The 24,479-nt window shown below is 43.0% G+C and overlaps 6 protein-coding genes, 1 long non-coding RNA gene and 1 pseudogene across 7 annotated transcripts in view; 5 read left to right on the forward strand and 3 right to left on the reverse strand.

Annotated features, from left to right (window-relative positions):
• The first annotated feature begins 178 nt into the window (after positions 1–178).
• Positions 179–702, forward strand: H3c1 (H3 clustered histone 1). Its single transcript, NM_001408762.1, has one exon. It carries the CDS (start codon positions 214–216, stop codon positions 622–624), a length of 411 nt encoding a protein of 136 aa, NP_001395691.1. The 5' UTR covers positions 179–213; the 3' UTR covers positions 625–702.
• The window catches only part of H4cl1 (histone H4C like 1), a 63,790-nt gene continuing 39,853 nt past the window's right edge, over positions 543–24,479 (forward strand). The window contains exons 1-4 of the mRNA XM_017600719.3: positions 543–680; positions 1,212–1,502; positions 7,279–7,317; positions 17,640–17,975. Coding sequence (XP_017456208.2) covers positions 641–680; positions 1,212–1,502; positions 7,279–7,317; positions 17,640–17,975 — 706 coding nt within the window. The 5' untranslated portion in view covers positions 543–640. The remainder of the gene's footprint in view (positions 681–1,211; positions 1,503–7,278; positions 7,318–17,639; positions 17,976–24,479) is intronic.
• LOC134482711 (uncharacterized) lies at positions 1,682–5,723 on the forward strand. Its single transcript, XR_010059172.1, has 2 exons — positions 1,682–1,876; positions 5,002–5,723. It is a non-coding gene; the product is annotated as an uncharacterized LOC134482711 (long non-coding RNA).
• Positions 5,011–10,619, reverse strand: LOC134482710 (uncharacterized; annotated as a pseudogene).
• On the reverse strand, positions 11,204–11,596 carry Hist1h2af (histone cluster 1 H2A family member F). Its single transcript, NM_001024282.1, is given in 1 exon segment — positions 11,204–11,596. A coding segment is annotated over 1 exon segment (393 nt).
• LOC102549061 (histone H2B type 1-N-like) lies at positions 11,856–12,486 on the forward strand. Its single transcript, NM_001409025.1, has one exon. It carries the CDS (start codon positions 11,897–11,899, stop codon positions 12,275–12,277), a length of 381 nt encoding a protein of 126 aa, NP_001395954.1. The 5' UTR covers positions 11,856–11,896; the 3' UTR covers positions 12,278–12,486.
• Positions 16,321–16,818, forward strand: Hist1h2ah (histone cluster 1 H2A family member H). Its single transcript, NM_001315492.1, has one exon. It carries the CDS (start codon positions 16,364–16,366, stop codon positions 16,754–16,756), a length of 393 nt encoding a protein of 130 aa, NP_001302421.1. The 5' UTR covers positions 16,321–16,363; the 3' UTR covers positions 16,757–16,818.
• Positions 22,905–24,396, reverse strand: H1f2 (H1.2 linker histone, cluster member). Its single transcript, NM_001408767.1, has one exon. The coding sequence runs from the start codon at positions 24,352–24,354 to the stop codon at positions 23,716–23,718; it is 639 nt and encodes a 212-aa protein (NP_001395696.1). The 5' UTR covers positions 24,355–24,396; the 3' UTR covers positions 22,905–23,715.

The following is a 24,479-nucleotide window of genomic DNA, read 5'->3' on the forward strand; positions in this document are numbered from 1 at the left end:
ACTCCCTCCCCCTCCACACACACAGTGCAGTCGCAGACTACTGTAGCCCCATATAACCAACAAATGTAGTTCTTAAAAATAGACCAATCAGAATCTTAAACGTCACAAGTAACCGACATTTTCATCCAATCACTATTCCTTGTATACTATAAATAGTAGTTCTGCGGGTACCACTTCCATGCTCAAAAATACTCAGTCTTTACTTGTCTTGCAATGGCTCGTACTAAGCAGACCGCTCGCAAGTCCACCGGCGGCAAGGCTCCGCGCAAGCAGTTGGCCACCAAAGCTGCCCGCAAAAGCGCCCCGGCCACCGGCGGTGTGAAGAAGCCCCACCGCTACCGTCCCGGCACCGTGGCTCTGCGCGAGATCCGGCGCTACCAGAAGTCCACCGAGCTGCTGATCCGCAAGCTGCCGTTCCAGCGCCTGGTGCGTGAGATCGCGCAGGACTTCAAGACCGACCTGCGTTTCCAGAGCTCGGCTGTCATGGCCCTGCAGGAGGCTTGTGAGGCCTACCTTGTGGGTCTGTTTGAGGACACCAATCTGTGCGCCATCCACGCCAAGCGTGTGACCATCATGCCCAAGGACATCCAGCTGGCCCGCCGCATCCGCGGGGAGAGGGCGTAATTGTACAGTTCCTGGCATGAACCAAAGGCTCTTTTCAGAGCCACACACGGTTTCAAGTAAAATAGCTGTGATATAAAACATTTAGTCCATCCTTAGGTAAACCTAGTATCCCCAGTGATGGGTAAGGGAGTAGAACTTCGCTACCTGGCTACGCAGTGTAAGCAACTACTAAACGTGCTGTTTGAGTGTTTAGCTGTACTCATTGCTCCTTACACAATACGTTACCGTGGGATAAGAGTATATTGAAACTCTGAAACTAGGGACAGGCTTAAGGGTCGTGTCTGCGTCTTGCAGGCCTTCGGTTCCCTTTGGGCAGGGATTAAGGTGGGGCTTTGGTAGCACTTTTCCCGCCGGCGGGCTTTTGGTCCTTTCCACGCAAGTCTTAAGGGCGGAGCTTGTGACGTCACTTTCCCGCCGGCGGGCTTTCGGTCCTTTCCGCGCAAGTCTTGAGGGAGGGATTTGTGACGTCACTTTTCCCGCCGGCGGGCTTTCTGTTCTGCGATTCTGTTGGGGGTGGGAGATCAAGGCAAAGCAGCTATATAAAGGAGCGACTCTAAGCTCAGAACTTATTTCCTCTGCCCTTTAAGATATGTCCGGTCGCGGCAAAGGAGGGAAAGGCCTGGGCAAAGGCGGCGCTAAGCGCCACCGCAAAGTCCTGCGCGACAACATCCAGGGGATCACTAAGCCCGCCATCCGCCGCCTGGCCCGGCGCGGAGGAGTGAAGCGCATCTCCGGCCTCATCTACGAGGAGACCCGCGGTGTGCTGAAGGTGTTCCTGGAGAACGTAATCCGCGACGCCGTCACCTACACGGAGCACGCCAAGCGCAAGACCGTCACTGCTATGGACGTGGTCTACGCGCTTAAACGCCAGGGCCGCACCCTCTACGGCTTCGGCGGTTAAGGCTTTTTATTTCTATTTTCTTAACCAAAGGCCCTTCTCAGGGCCGCCCAAATTCTCTGTAAAAAGAGTTGTGATGCTTGAGCCACCCAATATTGCAATCCAGAGAATATGGAGAAATTGAGAAAATAAACATTAAAATTGTCTACAGGTGCGTGCAAGTATATTTTGCTTTGGTTTATCTTAGTTCAATGAATTGAAAACTTGCACCTTTTTCTTGGGCAGCAGATAAACTGCCTTCATTAAGCATGCGCAGCTAATCAACTCACTTGGTTCCTTTAGGAAAGCCGGAGTGAGGGATGGGGAAGCAAGTTAAAACATGGTTTTCAGCGAACTGAGCAAGTGAAAACGTCGGTAAGTCCGGGCGGGGTTCAGGTATGTTCAATAGTTGTAAAGTAGATGCTTCTCAATGATTTGTCACGAACTAGTGGCTTTATTGCCGCCATAATGGTGGGGAATTTTTTTTCTTTCTCAGATCAGTAGGAATCCCGGAAGTCCCCATTTCATGACTCCTTTACACTTTCACCCTTCACCTTGTGGCTAAGGTTGGTAAAGGCAAGTGTGTTCTTTGGCTTCCTGCTACAATTTTGGGTTCAAGTAGTGTACGTTTGAGAGCACAGAAGTGGGGGATGTGAACTCCATGACTGGCGACTAGAAAAATAACTGGGATGGCCTAGACAACTTGATCCTTCCCCTCCCAAGTTCCAGCATTACTGATTACCACCACACCCAGCTTGGTGGCACTTTTTCTTTTCTTTTGTGGTTTTGTTGTCTATATATTTTTCTTTCTTTCCATTGTCTTATTTTAGGCATCACTTACAAGGGAGAGATTTGAGCCTCACTCAGCCTGTCACTGTGAGCTGGATCTGAGTGTCTCTCCCTGATTTGGGATTCCTGTTTTCCAACTGTGAATTTCTTGGAGAATAATGCACTACTCAGCATAGCTTCTTTTTATATTAGTGAGTGCAATTCATAGCTACATCCTGGAAAGTTTCAGGAATGGGGCAGAGGAATGAGGAAACGTGTTGTGTTCTGAGGGTGGTTGATCATTTTATCCGTCCCCTAAGTTCCTTCCGGAGGGACTTGTTTGCTATTATGCAGTGTTCCAGCTGCTCTCTGAGGCCCACAGAAAACACTTTGAATTCTCATGAGTAGTAAATGTAGTTGTGTAGATGCAGAATTTTTATCTAAGGTATTAGTAATCACACTGGCCTTTAAGGTAGGCCTGGCCTTATATCAAAACATTCCTAACAGACATATATTCTCCTTGGTGGTGTCCACCTCTACTGTGGATAGAAACCTCTCACTTTTCCTTACATGACCAACTGTCGTTCCTTATATGCCAGCACCATAATTAAAGCATAATGTGGCTGTAGCCTGAGGACATGAATAAAAGGATTTATGGTGCATTCACTTTAAAAAACTTCATAAAGGTCATGAATTTAAGATGAGACTGGACTATATAGTAAGTTCCAGGCTAACCTGATTTACATATCAAGATAAAATAAGTCAGTGACATGATTTATTTAGTAAAGTTGCTGCCAAGCTTCAAGACCTGAATTTAAACTTTTGAACCTACATGGTGGAAGGAGAGACCCAGAATTCATAAGTTATCCTCTGATATCCACATGTGTGCTTTGGTATGTGTGCACCAACACACACACACACACACACACACACACACACACACACACACACACACACACACACACACACACACACGGTTAAGCTAATCTTCCAGAGGACCTACATTCGATTTCCAAAACCCACCATGGTGTCTCATAATCTCTTGTAAATGCAGTCTCAGGAGAGCCAATTCCCACTTCTGGTCTCTGGGCAGGAAGCATGAAAGCATGAGAGTGGTGCACAGATGTACATGCAGCATGCAAACTATCAAACAATAAAATAAGAGTAACATTTAAAAAACTAAAGTCAACCAAAAGGGTGAGTCAGCACACACACAGCATCTGAGGCCATGGCTGAGCTTTCTTTGCTCAGTTGTAGCAAAACCCAACCAAATAAGGAAAAACCATTATAAAGAAGTGTGATGAGGAAGTGGCTGCTGTAAACCCCCACCACCACCACCACCACCACCATGGCCTCTCATCTAACTTTGCCTGGGGTTTGCCATGAAAGGCAAACTGGTTTGCTATAAGCTTTGGTGATTTTGTGAGCTGAAGTTCCAGGAAGGAAAGACGAAATCCAAGGCAAGAGGGAGGAAAAATTGTCCACTGTTAAAGATTGATCAAATTGGGAATTTTAAGATTATAGAGGGTTAACTTTATTCCCTTTAAAATTCCATTCATTCTACTCAGTGGTTGTGGTGGTAGTGTTGGTCCACAGCACTTGGAAGGCAGAAGCAGGAAGATCTCTGTGAAGTTGAGGCCAGCTTGATCTACAGAATTAAGTCCAGGACAGCCAAGACTATACAGAGAAATCCTGTCTCAAAAAATAAAAACAAAAACAAGAAGGAAGAAGAAGAAGAGGAAGAGGGAGAGAAGGAGGAGGAGGGAGAAGAGGAGGAAGAGGGAGAGAGAAAAGAAAGAAAGAAAGAAAATAACAGCGTGTGCTCATCCCTAATACCTTTGTTAGATTTTACCGTTCACCATCACTGTGTTCCCAACCAGTGAATTTGGTAAGCACTTTGCCTTAGGACTTTCTTTGTTCTATAACTAGTGAAATGTCATGGAACACTCCCAAAGTAAAACATAGTACTTGGAAGAACCTGAATTTGTGTTCTTGGACCATGGGCACTCATATTTAGCTCTCAGGTCAAGCATCTCTTAATTCTATTTGAAATGAGAACTGTATTTTTAAGGCAGCACTATTTATTGTAACTAGTACGGTAATTCAGAATATTCTGAGCAGAGAGTATGTTTGATAAGTTTAAAAATTCTAATTCTTTCAGAATGTTGAATGTCAAGAAGCTGTCACTATTACAGATTTTGGCATTGCAGCAAGATGGACCTGGCTTCTCAAGTAGGCCATTGAGTTACATTGAACATTCACTTTTACAGTACATAGTAGTTAACAAGATGCAGTTCCAGGACTGATGAAAGGGTCCAAAAACTGAGCACACAACATCCACTGTGTGAATCTCATTTCTGAGTTTCTCCGTATGGTGCAGAACATATGCTGGCTTCAAACTGAGAGAGCCTTCTGCATCCATTTCTGGAATGCTGGGATGACAGCTGTTGGTCAGTGTGTATCAAATCTCGCTTTGGATGTAGATCATAGGTTGTTTCTTCAGGAACTGCCCAGTCTGCCTCTTCACTCCACAGATAATACATTGAGTTCTAAGTTATTACTCTCATTTAGTTTCACTATTTAGCCTAGTCACACCACTAAATGAAATTTTGAACAACCTCTACATGGCAGCGTAATAGTATATAGAAGTAACAATGTATATTTATATATAATAACCCCCTACATTTTATATATCTTTGTCACCAATCGTATATAATTCCCCAATATTGTAGGGTTTTCGAGACTTGATTTTTGGATGGAGTGATGGTTTAGTGGACGACGGCTCTTCCAGAGGTCCTGAGTTCAATTGCTAGCAAACACATGGCAATTATCTGTAATGGATTCCGACGTCCCCTTCTGGTGTGTCTGAAGACAGGAACACCGTACTCACATAGTATACCAGCTCTTGGGTTTATACAGATTATCAGACTGGGAGAAACAAAATGAATCAACCATGTTGCCTTATCTATGTATCCACAGCCTGATGGTGTGGATTGGTGAGGGTAGGGCCTTTTGCTACAGTGAATTTAAGTGAGTGAAGACTGGCTCAGCCGCCGAAGCCATAGAGAGTGCGGCCCTGGCGCTTGAGAGTATAGACCACATCCATGGCAGTCTTGCGATTGGCTTGCTCAAGTGTAGGTGACGGCGTCGCGGATCACGTTCTCCAGGAACACCTTCAGCATACCGCGGGTCTCCTTGTAGATGAGGCCAGAGATGCGCTTCACCCCTCCGCACCGAGCCAGGCGGCGGATGGCGGGCTTGGTGATGCCCTGGATATTGTCGCGCAAGACTTTGCGGTGGGCGCTTAGCCCCGCCTTTGCCTCGGCCTTACATAACTACCTTATTTTGAAGGCTTTCCAGCAACAAGCTGGGTTGCTAAAACTTCCGTGTACAAGTATACACTCTTATCGGACCTGGTTGAGAACTTCAAGTGGGCGGGGACCAAAAGGTGGCCAACGGCTTCTTTTGCTCCGCCCATTTCAGGGCGGTGACCAAGGGGTCTCATATACAGACATTATGGACTCCCTGGGGTTTTCCCCAGATTTGAATACACTCCATTTAGTATAAGTATAATATTGTTCTATATGTATTTTAGCAGAGTTACATTTTTATGGCTCAGTACCTGAAGGAATTGAAACAAATACCACTCTGAAATATTTAGGATTAAAGCCTTTTTTAAACAACTCACCAAGTGTCAAAAGAACATGTGATTGTTTCTTAAATGTGAAAATTCAAGTGGAAAGATACTTTAAAAAAATAAATAATAAAACATTTTTAATAGGAATTGAAACAACCGGTACTAGTAAAACTTCTTAAAATAGCCCTTGTCTGCATAGCTCAAGCCTCTTTACCTTGTCAAATAGTTGTGCTTGGCGCCTTCTCAGCTTGATTCTTGTGTAATCTATTCATCGCTGCTTTAGATTACCATATTTTTAATTAAAGCAGTAAAACTGCTTCGTGCTTGGGTTCCATTTTGCCATATCTACACAGTGTATGCTCTCATTCGAAGGAATGAACTAATAGAAAGAAATGTGAACTGGTAATTTTTCTGTTCCCCCTTTATACCTATAAAACTCGTCTGATAATGCTGCCCATATTCTGTGAGAACTGGACTGGGTAATAATACATTAGAAGAGATTGTTTCAAAGATGTACTACATAACTAATTTTTACCTATTACTATTTGTGCCGGATAGTTTTATTTCAACTTATACAAGCTAGAGCCATCATAGAGGACGAATCTCAATTGAGATAATGCCTCCATAAAATCAGGCAGTAGGCAACTCTGCCGGGGATTTCTTAATCAGTGCCTGATGAGGGAAGAGCCCAGCCCACTGTGGGTGGGTGGTGCCATTTCTGGGCTGGTGGACCTGTGTTCTACAGGAAAAACAGGCCCGGCAAGCCACGGAGAGCAAGCCTATAAGCAACACCTTCCATGGCCTGACCATCAGCTCCTGACTCCAGGTTCCTGCTCTGATTGGATTCCTACCCTTACTTCCTTCAATGTTGAAGAGTGTTGTGGAACTGTAAGCCAAATAAACCCTTTCCTGCCCGAGTTGCTTTTGATAATGGTGTTTTATCACAGTAATAGAACCCCAAATACACTGTTTTAATACTCTTACTAGAAGTATTTCCCTGCCAAGCTATTAGTTCCAACACAAGCAGTATCATCAAATGTGTATTAGAATTAATTACTTTTAATTATAGCATGTAATAAAGTATAGTAACAGATGTTTTGTATTCTTTGGGTCAAGCTTTTCTTTTTTAATTTTTTTATTAGATCTGTTTCTTTTACTTACATTTCAAAGGTTATTCCCCTTCCCGGTTTCCTGTCCATGAGCCCCCAATCCCTCCCTTCCCCCTACCCCATACGGGTATTCCCTCTATACATCCCTCTTATTTCCCCTCCCCCCCCATATTTCCCTGCACTGGAGTCCAACCTTGGCAGGACCAAGGGCTTCCCTTTCCCCTGGTGCCCCAACAAGACTATGCTCTGTTACATATGCAGTTGGAGCCCTGGGTCAGTCCATGTTTCTTCTTTCGGTAGTGGTTTAGTCCCTGGAAGCTCTGGTTGGTTGGCATTGTTGTTTTTATGGGGTTGCAAGCTCCTTCAGGATCAAGCTTTAAGAACTATTTGGAGAGTTCTTTTGGTCCTTTTCCCAAAGTGAGTTAGCAATGATAGTGTACCTGTTGCCAGCCACACTGCAGTGTAGCTCAGTTTACGAATTCCCATTCACTTTTTCCCAAATGTTTAATTTTACTAAGACACTCTGAACACTCAGGAAGTTGCTTCTACAGGTCAAGATTCTAAGGCCTACTGCTAACCTCAGTCTTTTTATTCTCTTTTCCTTTCCATGTTCTATTTTCCTAAACTTAACTTCCTCATTGTCTCTCAGAGCCTTAAACTTTCATACAAACCTCCATAACAAAACTGTTGTCTTCGAGTTGTAAATTTTATCCTGTGCCTAACATCACTTTGTGTGTGGCATGTGGAGGATAGAAATCATGCTTGCTGTAGACCTTGGAACAACCAGTATCTACGGCACACTCTGTTCAATTATGTATATTGACGTTTTAATGTCATAGTTAGGACCTCCATCTGGGCACAAGGATGATTTGTCAAAAATATTTTTTTATGTAACTTACAGGATAAGGCTACAAGTCACCATAGACAAACAAATTTTTTTTAAAAAAAAAAAGTTTTTTAGTCCAAGTGGAGTGCAACTGTGGGAATATAGGCTATGGGAGAACAATAAGGAAAGATTAACAGCAGTTTAGCAAAATTTGAAATTCAGTTGGTCTTACTGCCTGATGGCTTGGCACATAGTAATCTCATCTATAGCCTTCTGCTAAAGAAGATTTTATTTTGTTTTTCCTGTTTTAGGAATCAAATAGAGGGGTATCGTACCATACTATTTTCCCTTGCTAAGGACAACAACAACAACAACAAAATCCTTAAAAGATTTTAAGTATATAGTGATAATTTATAAACTCAGCAGAGTCTATGTGATTACGTGATACCAAGTAAGATGTAATTTCAGAAGCTAGTTTGGGTTATTTAAAAACTTAAGCCATAAAAAAAAAAAAAAGCCCACATAATTTATAGCTCAGAAAAATTGAAACCATACATTGGAATGAATATATTCTAATGATAATCGTAAAAGATAGATGGTGTTGGTTCCAATTTCAAATGGAGAAAATGACTCATTTCAGATGGCATAGTAGGCACTTATGATAGAATTTAAGCCTGAACAAGCCTCCCGTACAAGTGAGTACTACATGCTGCTAGATCACCACTGGGAACTCTGAAAGAAGATTCATGCATGTGTTATTTATTATTTATTTACTACATGTTTCTATATTCATTTATTTACCAATTTATTAGATATTGTAAAATCCTACTAAGGCCTCAAATAAATGAGGAGTGAATGTAGAATCTATTTTTTAAATGCATGGTTGTGGTAGGGACTGAGGCAAGAAGAGCCAGACTCCTTGAAAACCGCTCATCTGATTCTTACAGAAAAATGGCAAGTTTGCTGCCTTTCAGCACGCTGTACCTAAAACTCTACATTCTTATAGAGGGGAGTAATACATTAAAAAGTTAAGCAGGAGGGCATGAAAGCAAGCAGGGCTAAAACCAAATATTTAAATAGTGGCATTCAAGAGACACCATCGCCATATGACACCACTTGTGGATGACATATAGTTGCCAGGCAGAGCTGACTAAAGCAGCCTCTAGGAAATCAGGTCAAATACCTGGACATAGAACTTTTCTTCCTTTCTGTTTTGTTTGTTTTGTTTACTAGGTAAGCTAAGCAAGTGCAGTGCCCTCTACTCCAGTCACTTCTAACTTTGAGACAAGGACTCACCAAACCACCAGTGGTATCTTTGAACTCATTCTGCAACCAAAGCAAACTTCAAACTTGTGATCCTGCTGCTTCGCTCAGCCTATGGAGGCATATCAGGGAGTACAGACATAATTTAAAAGAAAATACTTTGTAATATGGGTTTTTATGTTATTGTTGGGTTTGTTATTAGTATTCCTGGAAAACATACCCACACAGATCACCCTGTCAAATTACATCTTGATAACTTTGTTCCCTACTCACATTCTCGATAGACAATGTTACATGTAAGGAAGCAGTGAAAGAAGGATGGGAGCCAATGTCTGGGGTGAGGGGCTGTCATCCTTGAAGGGCCTCTATAGTTTTTCAAAATATGGTGCAAAATCTACAAATACCACAAAAAAAATTCTAACCATTACTTGAAATATTCCAGCACAATGTAATTGTTATTTTACAGAGACACTACTCACAATTACCTACTTTCCAGAACCTACTAAAAAAATTATACATCAAAATATTTTAAGTTCTGTAACATAATTTCAATGAGTAAGAGCAAAAAATTAGTAATAATGCTTAGTCTGTACTGGTATTAAAGTTCTAGAGCAGACAAGTGGTGAATCAAGCAATATGTGAACAAGACACATGTCTAAGTACGGTAGCAGAAGCTATTCAACAGCTAGCACCCAAGAATCAGAGCACCTAAGAATGAAGACAGAACGTCCTTATGACAAAAACTGACACTCTGAGTACTTGGCTATTTTATAATATCCATGTTTCCCTTCAAATCTGAAGGCCACCCAATTTAGGTACAGAACAAAAACATTTTAAATTCAACATGGCTAAGCTGTATTATTAAACTTACCGCTCTTTTTAACACTTAAAAAAATTTCCAACACAGTAGAAATGAGAGTGACAGCTGCATCTACAGAAAGTGTGTGTGGCTCTGAAAAGAGCCTTTGGGTTAACTGCTCGTAGGACCGTTTAAGCTCTCTCTCCACGAATGCGGCGGGCCAGCTGGATGTCCTTGGGCATGATGGTCACACGCTTGGCGTGGATGGCGCACAGGTTGGTGTCCTCAAACAGACCCACAAGGTAGGCCTCGCTGGCCTCCTGAAGGGCCATGACCGCCGAGCTCTGGAAGCGAAGGTCGGTCTTGAAGTCCTGCGCGATTTCGCGCACCAGGCGCTGGAACGGCAGCTTGCGGATCAGCAGCTCGGTGGACTTCTGGTAGCGCCGGATCTCGCGCAGAGCCACGGTGCCGGGACGGTAGCGGTGGGGCTTCTTCACGCCGCCGGTGGCCGGAGCGCTCTTGCGGGCGGCCTTGGTGGCGAGCTGCTTGCGCGGGGCTTTGCCGCCCGTGGACTTTCGAGCGGTCTGCTTAGTACGTGCCATCCCGTAAAAAGGATAAACCAATGTAGAAGGAAGAAAGAATCTTGCCCTTAAATAGACGTAGAAACATTTTGATTGGCCTTGCAACATTTCGAAAGTCGCGCGCCACAAATTCATTGGCTGGGTAATAGCCAGTGTGATTGGTAGCTTTAAGAGTATCTGATAGGCTACATTTCCCGACAGTCTCAAATTACATTTTGTTCTTACAAAGAACTTTCAATTGGTGTATTTTAATGTAGTTTTGTTTGCCTTTGGCATCACAGTTGTTTCCCAAGTGCGGTGATCAGAAGCCCCAGCTTGACCCTTGATCCACTCTTTTGTACCTTCGTGTTTTTATTGTCTCAACCAGGATACGAAGTGCAATGCCTTGTAACTACTTTTAAAATAAAACCATGACTCAACAATACAAAATTACATTCTTGGTCTTTATAAGGTCAACAAATATGCCACGGGCCCTGGATGGATATTTTAAAGGTTATCAGTTTCCTGTAAGTACTGTCATGAAAAATTACACTTTGCTTCTTAATAAATTGGACTTTTAACTATGAATACCTTGTTACTTATGGTAGTATCGATGTAGTATCTACAAAGGAATAGAGCGGGAATCTATACGTATTGTGTCACCAGCTGGTCATGTGAAAAGGTGCATGGCTTTTAAAAGAGCCTTTATATACGTTGACAGTCCAATCACCAACTTGATTCTATTTCCCCTTGGACTTGTGGTGGCTCTCGGTCTTTTTGGGCAGCAGCACTGCCTGGATGTTGGGCAGGACGCCGCCCTGCGCGATGGTCACACGGCCCAGCAGCTTGTTGAGCTCCTCATCGTTGCGAATGGCCAGCTGTAGGTGGCGCGGGATGATGCGTGTCTTTTTGTTGTCCCTCGCCGCGTTGCCCGCCAGCTCCAGGATCTCGGCCGTCAGGTACTCCAGCACAGCCGCCAAGTACACCGGGGCGCTGGCGCCCACCCTCTCCGAGTAGTTGCCCTTGTAGAGCAGACGGTGCACGCGGCCCACGGGGAACTGCAGGCCGGCCCGGGAGGAGCGGGTCTTGGCCTTAGCCCGAGCCTTGCCGCCCTGCTTGCCGCGTCCAGACATTACTAAAGATAACAAATTAGAAAAGATGGAAGCCACTGTTAAAATTTCTTATACGTTAGTCCGAGTCCCAAAATATCGCATTCCTATTGGTCAATATGACCTTCTTTTGACCAATAAAAGATGCGATTTTGGGTCCCTTATTTGCATCAAAGTTTATTTCTTTGAGCGTATTATTTCTATCCAATCAAAAGTAAAGGCACTTGCGCCTTCATTTGAATTCCAAGGGTATAAATAAAATAAGTCAGTGTCGTGCTTTCTTAATCTTTAACACTGTAGATTGTCCATAGGTTTTTGAGAAGAATGCCTGAGCCTTCGAAATCTGCACCAGCTCCTAAGAAGGGCTCTAAGAAAGCTATCTCTAAAGCTCAGAAAAAGGATGGCAAGAAGCGCAAGCGTAGCCGCAAGGAGAGCTATTCCGTGTACGTGTACAAGGTGCTGAAGCAAGTGCACCCGGACACCGGCATCTCTTCCAAGGCCATGGGCATCATGAACTCGTTCGTGAACGACATCTTCGAGCGCATCGCGGGCGAGGCGTCGCGCCTGGCGCATTACAACAAGCGCTCGACCATCACGTCCCGGGAGATCCAGACCGCCGTGCGCCTGCTGCTGCCGGGGGAGCTGGCCAAGCACGCGGTGTCGGAAGGCACCAAGGCGGTCACCAAGTACACCAGCTCCAAGTGAGCGCTCAGAGCTCACAACAGACCCAAAGGCTCTTTTCAGAGCCACCCACATCATTTCTAGAAGAGTTCTGACTGCTTACTTTGTCAGCCAAGTTGCCTTCATGAAAGACCGAGTGAAATTGGGCTTTTACCCCGAGTTTAGATTAAAGGCTGAGGCCACTTAGGGTTGCTGCTGTTAGGTCTTAGTACTTTCCAGTTTGATAGGGTTTTTGAGTCTTAACAGCGGTCTGCTGAGTACATAGGGACAATGCTATCTCTGAAGTAGTTGTTTACAGCGTATATTACTTGTATTAAAATACTGCCAAATGAGCCCTTCAGTGAAAGCAACCATAGCATTCTAATTAGATTTTTTTCTTATGTCCTGAGGTCTTGTGCCTTTCCCATTCAGGGTAGGACATTGACAGTAGGTTGAACTTAGAAGAGTTAAAAATGCGGCAGCCATTTAGCTTTCCTGAGAAATCCATATTGATGATTGAACTTCCAAGACTTATAAAGTAATTGGTTAAAACAAACAAAAAACCGGTAAACCCCTTGACTGAGAGTCAGTGCCTCGAGCTTTTGGGGTAGGACAGGAAGAGTGGGAGACAAGTGGGACTTATGGGATTAAGTTTCAATTTTTTTTTTTTTCATTTTAAAACTGGCTGTGAGAATACGTAGTGACAGGAGAAAATAAAGTTATCTGAGTAATTGATTGAAAATATTTTAAAATATTTTATCCATGATATGGCACTTCACCCCAACTTTGTTATTGGTTTATTGATTCTTTGTATGTGAAAGCCAGGCTCTTGAAAAGTCGAGGAAGAGGTGTGAAGAGTACTGGGCAGTGGTGATATATTCCTTTAATCCTGGGAGACAGAGGCCAGAGAATTTCTTGAATTTGAAACCAGCCAGTCCTATAGGGAAAATTCCAGGATAGCTGCAGTCTACACAAACATGAACACAGCATGTAGTTACTGAACCATCCTTAACTTGAGAATTTCCATTTGGAGGAAGACCCATTAATATTACTTCTTACCATTTTTGAACTGCTCTCTCAAGTTAGGGATTATTCTCTTTCTCTTTTTCTTTTTCTTTTTTTTTTTTTTCACACAAAGAGACATGAATGTTGTTTTACATGAGATCATGCAATAGTGGAAGAAACAATGTCAAATACTAGAAAAATAACAGAGGTCTTCAAAGAAATAGGTGACAGACAGTCTAGACTGTTCCTTATTTGATAAGGCAAAAAGCATACACAGGAGGGGAGAATGCCCTATTCTGGCTTATTCGAAGGCAGGAAGACACAGGCTTCTCAATTCTGCCCTTGCAGTCTTTCAACACATTTTTAATTAAATGAAGAAGTTGAAATCTCCACGTGGCTGAGAATAACATGAAACTTTGGATCTTTTTGCTTTTACCTTTCAAGTGCTGGGGTTTATGGGAGTCTCCCAGTCTTCCCGGAGCTTGCCTTTGTGTGGAACACAGGACTTAAAGCATGCTCTGCAAGCCTTCGTTCCCACTCACCTCATCCCCAACAGTGCTGGTTCCTTTGTCTTTATTTTTATTCCTGTTTTTGGTCTTTTTGCTTGCTTGTTTTATGTTTTTATCTTGGTTTTGGTTTTTTTGCTTTGTTTTGTTCTACGACAAATTTTATGTTAGTGAATGCAGGTGACAGGTTTTTCACTGTAATGTCCTTAAAATATGTTACCTGCCCATTAGTTAAAGTATTTGAGACTACCAGTAATTTGAAATCCTGACAGTGTTTTAATTCATGAAAGTACTTCTCTATGTACTTCTGAGAACACCTTATTGGGAATATTAAGAGGTGGGATTTGTAGACTCAGTGATAAGCATATGATAGTTTGTCTCCCTTCGATTCCCTAGCCACCTTCCAGAATGACTATTTTCATTCACCAAAATTATCATCTTTTTTTTTTCCCAGAAGGTGTGTACTGTTAATCTTCTAATTTTTTTCCACTGGGAAACTGTAAATGGCAACATAGTCTCACCACTGGAATTCAAAAACAAGACATTACTATTATTTCATCTGTCATGATTTCATGATTCATATCTCCTATTTTTCTTCTCCATTGATTGAAATAATCCAGGCCTTAAAAATAATTCATAGCAATGCTTCAAGGGATTTTTTTTTTAATAAGATCCCTCTTAGTCACTGGAAGATACAACCTCCAAAAAGAGCTCAATTTTGATAAATCTGTCCTATAAACCGAAGCAAGGACTGTTTATGAGAGAAAGAACTGTTACCACTAGACATTGTTATCTTTTATTTGTTTAATACACTGGAGCACCTATGTAATAATCTTTTCTTTGACTGACGTACATTGCTAAGTCTAGATGAAAACACCACAGAGCCACCTCACCTCAGTGACCCTGGATTTGGGCATAGAATCAGAATTCAGTGGTTTACAAGATCTTTCTTGTGATGCTTCTGCACTGCTCATGTATCTATGTTGTTCTCTCCTCATTCTTTCATACCCTTATGCCATAGAACAAGTTATCTGACGTTGAGTCATGAGACTTATTCCTTCCCTTCCACTCAGCATCTGGCTAAGAACAAGGAGTAGAAGGGAAGGTAACAGGGAATTTAGGAAACGGTTAAGATACTTTGTTATGTCAAGTGAAAAAAAAAAAAAAAGACAAGAATATGATAAGAATAGCTAGACAGATGGGCTAAGTTTCCAGTAGGAGGTGAGTCCTTAGTCTCATTCTCTAAGGAAAGCTGTACTGGCTGGTTTTGTGTGTCAACTTGACACAAGCTGAAGTTATCACAGAGAAAGCACCCTCAGTTGAGGAAATGCCTCCATAAGACCCAGCTGTAAGGTATGTTCTCAATTAGTGAGCAAAGGGGGTGGTGTCCCTGGGTTGGTAGTCCTCGGTTCTATAGGAGAGCAAGCTGAGCAAAGTAAGGGAAGCAAGCCTCATGGCCTCTGCATCAGCTCTTGCTTCCTGCCCTGTGTGAGTTCCAGTCCTGACTTTTTTGGTGATGAACAGCAATGTGAATGTGTAAGCGGAAAAAACCCTTTCCTTTCCAACTTGATTTTAGGTCATGATGCTTTGTGCAGGAATAGAAACCCTACGACGCAGGCCTTGGTTTTCTCCTTGAATATACATGTTTCATCTGTTTTCTCCAGTCACCATGACATCAGTGCTTTTCAGTGCACAGACTTCAGGATCTCTCCGGCCTCATACATTGCAGGCTTTCCTGGGTCAGTCATGGGACATGCTCTCCTTCTCCTCAGGCTCTATTTTCCAGGCAGTTTAAGGATAATTCAGCCATAATAAAGAAGTATTTGCATGCTTTTACTTTGAGATTTGAGATTTGTAGAGCTATAAGGAAGCCTGGCGTAGAACCTCAAAATATGTACTAAACCCGTTATGAGGAGCCCACCAAAGACAGTGTATAGCCAATTTAAATGATTTCTTCCTGGTGTTGAGAACCACATCCTGGCATCGCTCTGCCGCTAGAGGGAGCATTTGTTGTTTGTGAGAGTAGTTCAACAGAAGCTTAGTTAGCTGGGCAATCCTGACCTCTGGCTCATAAAATAGAAATTTGGCAATATCCTATGAGATACTACATCAAGATCAAATTCTAATTAAACCTTAGCAGGACGACAAGGTGGAGGAAGCTCCGCACGGTCTTTGCTTGTCACAAAACCACGATTATAAACCCGGAAAAAAGGCCAGTGCCTCAACAAGTCAGAACTCAGAAACGAGATTTTAATACCAAGAACTTGATGGAAAAAAAAATTCATTTACTTATGTGTATTTAAGTAAAAGCAGGAAAAGAGTCAAAAAAGATCTCAACTATTAATCATGGGAACCAGAGTTTAAATCACAGAACCCGAACTTTTATTTTTTAAAGTAAAATTTAAAATAAAAAACGACTCGATAAGGGAAGGGGGGAAAAAAAAAAAAAGAGTACGCCTTATGCAAATGAGGGATTTCAAGTACTATTTTCTATTGGGTGCTACTATTAACCAATGAGAGAAGCACAGACAGAATACCTTCCGTTAGTATAAATATTCGTCGTTCGCCTACAGCTTCACTGTCTTTTTTCTTCCTTCACTTACTTAGCTAACTCCCAATTATGTCTGGACGCGGCAAACAAGGCGGTAAGGCTCGCGCCAAGGCCAAGACCCGCTCCTCCCGGGCCGGCCTGCAGTTCCCCGTGGGCCGTGTGCACCGTTTGCTTCGCAAAGGCAACTACGCGGAGAGGGTGGGCGCCGGCGCCCCGGTGTACCTGGCGGCTGTGCTGGAGTACCTGACGGCCGAGATCCTGGAGCTGGCGGGCAACGCGGCGAGGGACAACAAGAAGACACGCATCATCCCGCGCCACCTACAGCTGGCCATTCGGAACGATGAGGAACTCAACAAGCTGCTGGGCCGTGTGACCATCGCCCAGGGCGGCGTTCTGCCCAACATCCAAGCGGTGCTGCTGCCCAAGAAGACTGAGAGCCACCACAAGGCCAAGGGCAAATAAGCTGTTAATTGTCACAGCCCACAGGAAGGTTCTCCAAAACAAAGGCTCTTTTCAGAGCCACCCACATTTTTCCATAAAATGGGCTGCCACTGCATTGCGAAATGTATGAAGTTAGGGACCACTACTTTTCAACTTAATGTGACTTTTAAGATGTATATTGCTCCCTGTAATAAGAATTTGCGACTTTTTAGTAGTTTTAGCCGTTACATGTGTAAGGGATTTTCAGAAACCATGACAGTTATACATGATTACCTCTTAGTGTCACAATCCAGGTTTATTGTACACGTCTTATCTCAATTGTCTAAAGCACAATGATACTAATTACCTAACGTCAAGGCACACTCCATTTCAATGATCCCGTCTTGGTTTTCACTATCATGACTTGCCTTTTTGTGAGAAGCGATTTCAGGCTCTAAAGATTTGGTTTTGGAAGTGTTGACCTGTGTTCTCATTTAAACTAGCTCTGGCCAAGCCCACGAAAGCTGTTTAGATAAAATTTATCTGAATTGAGGTTTTTTTTGTTTGTTCTTTTTTTTTTTTTTTTGGTTTTGTTTGGGTTTTTTTTTTTTTGTAATTTTTTTTTTTTTTTTTTTTTTTTTTTTTAGGCTTCAGCCAATTTGATGTACAGATGCTCATTTGTCCGCAGTTTTGCAGACTACAGTGTGTAAGTGGAAACAAAGATGGAGGAGCGGCGAGGTGGAGAGCTCTTGCCTGTTCTGAAAGCATAGGTTAATCAGGACTTGGAAGCAAAGGCGGACCAATCCCAACAAAGCGCGGGCTCCTTTGAATGTTCTCCGGTCCAATAGCGAACAGTCTGATTGTATAAAAGATGGACAGCTCCTCACAAAACCTTGTAGTGTCAACTCTCTTCCTATTGCTAAAGAAATGGCTCGTACTAAGCAGACCGCTCGCAAGTCCACCGGCGGCAAAGCCCCGCGCAAGCAGCTCGCCACCAAGGCTGCCCGCAAGAGCGCCCCGGCCACCGGCGGCGTGAAGAAGCCCCACCGCTACCGTCCCGGCACCGTTGCTCTGCGCGAGATCCGGCGCTACCAGAAGTCCACCGAGCTGCTGATCCGCAAGCTGCCGTTCCAGCGCCTGGTGCGCGAAATCGCGCAGGACTTCAAGACCGACCTTCGCTTCCAGAGCTCGGCGGTCATGGCCCTTCAGGAGGCCAGCGAGGCCTACCTTGTGGGTCTGTTTGAGGACACCAATCTGTGCGCCATCCACGCCAAGCGTGTGACCATCATGCCCAAGGACATCCAGCTGGCCCGCCGCATTCGTGGCGAGAGGGCTTAAATGATTCTATTCCTTCATTTTCAAAAGGCTCTTTTAAGAGCCACCTAAAATTTCATGTAAAGTTGCTGTTTGCTCTGCCATAGTGTACACATGTATTTCTATAGTAGACCAGTTACATATCTAAGCTACTATGTGTGTATGTGTGTATACATATGTATAGTACATAGTTTTCATGAGTTAAATTTTGCAACAAAAGCTTATACTTTTAACATTCCTTAAATATAGGTCTCCATGATTAACAGCAATATAGAGATTTCTTTAGTCTCACTTTCTAATGTTCCTAACTGCTGTCTAATACTCATGGTAAGACTGTAGCGTTTCCTATACACTCTTAAGTTTCCTTTTTCATTTAATAAAATTGATCTTACTTTTCTGATAGTGTAAAAGTGTCCGTTTTAAAACATATTTGAAGTCGTGTTCAAAGGATTGCCCATATTTGAATACTCTACAGTTTATCTCTCCCGTGTGAATTAAAAGTCTTAGGCTAGCTTCTGGTTCTACCTCAGACTTTATTTTTTTATTCACTATATCCTGGAGCTGAGAGGTTTTAGTCGTGTCTTTTGGGTTTTTAATGAACAAATAGAAAGTTTAAAATGTATGATCATATAGTTTTGTGGAAAATTATTCCTGTGTAAAAGGTGATACAAATCCACAGAAACTAAATGAATCTGTAATGTTACCAAGCCTCCATTAAAAGGGAAGAAATAATAACATACACCCCCATGTGATATGCCAAGAGTGTGTTAGAAAATAAATGTATATACCAGCTACTATATTCTTGGCTTGCTACAAATTAGTGCACAGGAAATACTAACTCTCAATGTCACTACCTAAATCCCTACTCTCTTCCAAAGGCCTCTAATGGATTCCTGAATATCTGGCTTCTCATCTCTAGCTGGGATTTCAAACACAAAGAAAGCTATTGTGTGGAAGGATAGTCTTGTAAGGAAAAGAGAATGTTGGTTGTGTTGGCATGAGGTTCTCTAGCCAAAAATCAGAATAAATTTTCCTTATGGAAGAATCTCCATTTCTACAACTGGAAAAGGATGGATCCCTACCACTCTGGATGTGGAGATGGCATTGGCATGAGGCCTTACTCGGAAAACAAGGCTGTCACCACAGTTTGAACTTCTGTCAAACCTAGTTTGCACCAACTATGTCATCTTTTGAAGGTTGAACCACAGTTTGCTGGGCTACCACAATTCATTCATTCTACGTTCCTCAGCCTAACTTTATCTGTGAGTTCTGTTCTGTGAACTCTGAACTTATAAAATGTTTTTTTTTTTTCTCCTGTGCATCTTACTTTTATCAGTTCATGGGTCATGAGTTACTCAAGAGTAAAGGAAGAGTCCTTGCTGAAATTTTCATACACATAATCAAGCTGAGAAAAGTATGTGTCTTTTCACATCAATTTTTTAGGCTCAAGATTAATGGCTACTCTGACCTAAGCTGGTCATTTGTGCTGTGAGGGGGAGAGAAAAAAGTAAAGACCTTAAAAAAAAAAAAAAAAAAAAAAAAGAGGAAATGTGATGTTGCATCTAAAAACTGTGAGTGGGTCAGAATTTTTAGCTCTCAAACAATTAAAAGGTATTTCGTATATAAGTACAGATAGAGACTGAAGATATAGCTCATTTGCCTGGCATACACAAGGCCCTTAGTTTTACGTCTAGTACTAAAAGTGAAGGGAAAGTATAAAAGAAAAGAAAATCTAAAAAATATGTTTATGCAACATTTCCTATATCCAGATCAACTTTAAAAATCCAAATTCAATAAATTGAAACACAAATGAAAATTAGGAAATCAATAATCTTTCCTTGGGGTGATTCTTCCCATGTCTAACTCTTAGAGTGCTGAAATCAAACAAATGTGTAGAACAGAAAACACCTGAAGGAGCACTGCAGTGGATACTTGGCACAGTGTCATTGCTTTGGGCTTTGTTGTCACCATTTCATTATTGTTGTCATTGTTATTGATTTACTGGTGATGAAACTCAAGCAGTCTCCACTGAGCCACATGTCCATATCCTCGGTCTTACTTTAAAGACTATTTGTGTTTTTATTTGAAATGAGATGTTTGTTGGCTGGGTGGTTATTTTCTTTTGGTTGTTGTCGTTTGTATGAGTTTGTTCTTGTTTTGTTTTGACAGTCTCTCTACATAGCACTGGCTGCCTTGGAACTTTCTACGTACACCAGGCTGACCTTGAACTCTCAAAGATACCCCTGTGTCCTTCTCCAAAGTGCTGGGCTTAAAGGGCACCATGCTTAACAAGTTTGGGGTTTTTTTTTTTTCTCTGACAAGATTGCTCAGTATTTCAGTTGTGGTCTACAACCCAAGATCCTCCTACTTTAGCTTCCTAAGTGTTGGCTTTACACACATGCCACCACACCCTGCATCACAATTAAATCTCCTGGTTGTTACAACTTGATTCAATTCTGGTCAGTGAGGTCTTTCCAGTAACAAGAATTCATTTCACATGGCTCCGGGAGGAAATGAGAAACTGAGAAGGGAGGGATGAGAATATGAAGTCCTGCCCATCTTCTATCTATGCCCTTCCCTGCAATTTTGCTCAGTTCTACTTTTCTTGCTCAACAGATTTGGGTTCTCCTTTCTGGTGGCTCAGAAAACAAGCCCAAGTCACCTGACATTAGGTGGCTGACTACTGCTCCTATAACTCTGTTCTATCTTTAAATTTTTAATTAATGTATTTTTTATTATAGGCCCTACCTAGTTTAGAACCCACTAGACCAGGCTCACCAAGAACTCACAGAGAGTTCAACAATCAGACATTCTCTCTTCATAATTTCAGTATATGATTTATTAACATATACTTTCAAACACAACCATCAAAAAACAAAGATATACAGAAAAGGTTATTCTAAAGTTGTATTTATCTATGTTGTCTCAACAGCCACAGATGGCTAACTGAACATTAGAAATACTATGTATTCTGGACTGAGATGCACTAAAAGTATAAAATACACATATCACAAAGATGTATTATAAGAGACCAAAAAACGTAGACTATTACTCATTTTATATCCATTTTACATTGAAGGACAATACTTTGGATATAGTGGACTTAAAATGGGTTTTACCGGGGCTGGGGATTTAGCTCAGTGGTAGAGCGCTTACCTAGGAAGCGCAAGGCCCTGGGTTCGGTCCCCAGCTCTGAAAAAAAAAAAAAAATGGGTTTTACCTGTTTCTTTTTATCCTTATGAATACTTTGTTTAGATTTTAAAGTTAGATATGTGCCTATATAGGATCTCGCCTTATGTATCAATGGACAGATCTGTTCTAAAATTCTAAATTCAGTTGTGCAGAGATTGCTTCAATAATGTGGTTTTAATGTCCACTTTTGTGGGATGTTCCTAAAGAAATCAAATTTCCTAAAGTATTATTGCCAACAACAATAAAGATGCCCCTAGGGTTAAATATATCGGGACATATTTGAAGGCTTTTTTTTTTTTTTTTTTTTTAGCATAAGAAAACTCCACAAATTTACTTTAACACAATCTCATTAAGAATACCAAAAAGCTTTTCTCTGAGTGATGGAACATGTCTTAGTTTGGATTTTGTTGCTGTGAACAGACACCATGACCAATGCAAGTCTTACAAATGACATTTAATTGGAGCTGGCTTATAGGTTCAGAGGTTCAGTCCATTATCATCAAGGAGGGAAGGAACATGGCAGTATCTAGGAAGGCATGGTACAGGAGGAGCTGAGAGTTCTACATCTTCAGCCACAGAGAGCCAGGAACAGACTGTGCATTCTCAGGCAGCTAGGAGTAGGGTCTCCAAGCCCTTCCCTCCAGTGACACATTTCCTCCAACAAGATCACACTTTCTAATAGTAATTCTACACTCCCTGGGCCAAGCATACGCAAACTATCACAGGACACTAGACAATATCTTCAAATATATATGAAACCCACAAAGGAAATGACGGCCGCTGGGTGTGGTAGCAAGGACATGAAAACCCAGCTACTGGAGGCAGAGGCAGAGGTCCCAAGTTTCAGACCTGACTGGTTGAGAGAATGAGACCTTTTCACAAAATAAGTTAAAACAAGAGTCTCAGAGACACATTTCAGTGGTAGAACAACTGCTGACACGTTCAGTCTTCTTAACAACTAACTACTAATTAAAATACAGAAGGAATGCCGTGAAAGATACTGAGAATAGGCCTGGCAGTGGTTTCAGCTAATCTTCCAAGACAGCAAAGACTACAAAGAGAAACCCTCTCTCAGAGATGGGGAGGTGGGGTAGGGATGGGCTAGTATGACAGCAACAAAAAGAACAAGGGTTGTGAGAGGAATTAGGGGTCATATCTCCGCTTTAAGTTATTGTAAATTATCAGTTTACCGAACAATATTTGAATCCTTGCTATGTGTCAAGTACCCTCCACATTGAAGATGGCACTGAGTCTAATTTTACCTTAGAAACTACCAAAAGACACAAACTTGAGGTATAGGTTATCAAAGAACTTGGGAAACATAAAATATAAAAGCCGGGAAGAATCGAGGCAGAGTTCACAGATGGTCCTGAGGGCATGGAGTTGGGAAGACGGGTCTTTTGGGCTTTGCACTAAAATAGCTGTTCATTTAAGCTGACTCAAAAACACAAAACAGATTTTCCCTTCTGATCTCCTGGATTCCCCAGGTTAAACACTTAAGGACACCGAAACACTGGATCCAGTGAGTAACACTCTTCTGTAGGTCTCCAAAAAGGAACGCTTAACACGCTCACTATAGGGAAAACCAGAAATATGATCCAGGCTGCAACAAACAGCAACCTCAATCTCCCTATTGAGGAGAAAGACTGCAGGTATAAAAGAATGAATACAAAATGACAGCGAATAAAAACTAAAGGTTTTTTATTATAAGCACACAGCCAATGTATTAACTGAACAAAGCATTACCAAAAAACCTCAGTATTTATGTGAGGTCGATCTTTAGTGATGACATACGTCTACCTTAAGCCCTTCGGGAAACTGAGGCAATGTTAATCTACAATTGTCTTGAGTCAACAGGAGGCAAAACAAGTAATCCGTAATGGTAATAAACTTTAAAAAGAAAAAAAAATGGCTGACCAAGGTTGTGACGCAGTTCAATCCATCACTCCATCGCTGTAGCAAACAAACTGTTAAGTACAAGAAACAATCATTCAGCCCCAGATCAGACTTAACTGAGGTCAGTCGTCCAGGTAGCTGCCCCCTCATATGTCTTGGCGCCAGCATCGGACTTCCTCCCACACTTCAAGGCTAACACCCACAGGAGACGCTGAGCCCAGAGGGTAAGTCCGGAACGCGTTTTTCCACAGGAAGCGCAAAGTTCGGAATGACGCCCAACCAAACTGAATGAAGTCCCAGGTGGAAGTGAGCCAACACAGTGGAAGGGCGGAACTTTCAAATCACCTTACAGTCCAATACGGGCTAGCGCCAGGGGTTGCTTTCTGCTGTTGACAGCCTTGGGGAGGGTGCAACACGTAACACTTCTGAGCTGCCCAGGGCAAACGTCGCGAAGTGGGAAAAGTAACCCCACCAAACACGCGGAGCGATGCCTGGGTGGAGTCCAAGGCAGACCTGCTTCGTTAATTATCAAAGTGTCACAGCTCTTAAGTGGATGTGGTGGCTCTGAAAAGAGCCTTTTGGATTGTAAAGGAGGCAGCTTACTTCTTCTTGGCTGCAACCTTCTTGGCCTTAGCAACCTTGGGCTTGGCAGCCTTAGGCTTTACTGCCTTAGACGCGCTCTTGACCTTCTTGGCCTTGGTAACCTTGGCTTTCTTCGGGCTCTTGGCTACTTTCTTGGTCACAGCAGCCGCGGCAGGCTTCTTGGCTTTCTTAGGGGTCTTCTTGGCAGCCTTTTTGGGTGTGGCAGCACCAGTCGCTTTCTTGGGCTTCTTGGCTGCGCCTGCAGGCTTCTTCGCCTTAGCCGCAGCGGCCTTCTTAGCTTTGGGCTTGGCCTCGCCAGAAGCTGCCTTCTTGTTGAGTTTAAAAGAGCCGGAGGCGCCGGTGCCCTTGGTCTGCACCAGGATGCCCTTGCTCACCAGGCTCTTCAGCCCGAGTTTGATGCGGCTGTTGTTCTTCTCCACATCGTAACCGGCCGCCGCCAGCGCCTTCTTGAGCGCAGCCAGGGACACGCCGCTGCGCTCCTTGGAGGCAGCCACGGCCTTAGTGATGAGCTCGGACACCGGGGGTCCGGACGCCTTCCGGCGCATCCCTGCAGGCTTCTTGGCAGCCTTCTTCTTGGCCGGCGCCTTTTCCGCAGGGGGCGCGGCAGCAGGGGCAGCAGGAGCAGTTTCCGACATGATGAGCCTCTGGAAGTCAGGAACTAATGGCAATACGCCGGTGGAGTAGCGCGGGCCCGGCCGCTGTATATATAGAGCGCAGGCGCGCGCTGATTGGTGCTCCGGCAGCCTTCCTGGCTGGCAAG

This window comes from Rattus norvegicus, chromosome 17, assembly GCF_036323735.1.
Source record: "Rattus norvegicus strain BN/NHsdMcwi chromosome 17, GRCr8, whole genome shotgun sequence".
In the NCBI taxonomy this organism is placed as follows: Eukaryota; Metazoa; Chordata; class Mammalia; order Rodentia; family Muridae; genus Rattus; species Rattus norvegicus.

What these genes read in the sequence shown, in the direction of transcription:
- H3c1 (NM_001408762.1), top strand. Translation starts at nt 214, where the DNA reads ATGGCTCGTACTAAGCAGACCGCTCGCAAGTCCACCGGCGGCAAGGCT.
- LOC102549061 (NM_001409025.1), top strand. Translation starts at nt 11,897, where the DNA reads ATGCCTGAGCCTTCGAAATCTGCACCAGCTCCTAAGAAGGGCTCTAAG.
- Hist1h2ah (NM_001315492.1), top strand. Translation starts at nt 16,364, where the DNA reads ATGTCTGGACGCGGCAAACAAGGCGGTAAGGCTCGCGCCAAGGCCAAG.
- H1f2 (NM_001408767.1), bottom strand. Translation starts at nt 24,354, where the DNA reads ATGTCGGAAACTGCTCCTGCTGCCCCTGCTGCCGCGCCCCCTGCGGAA.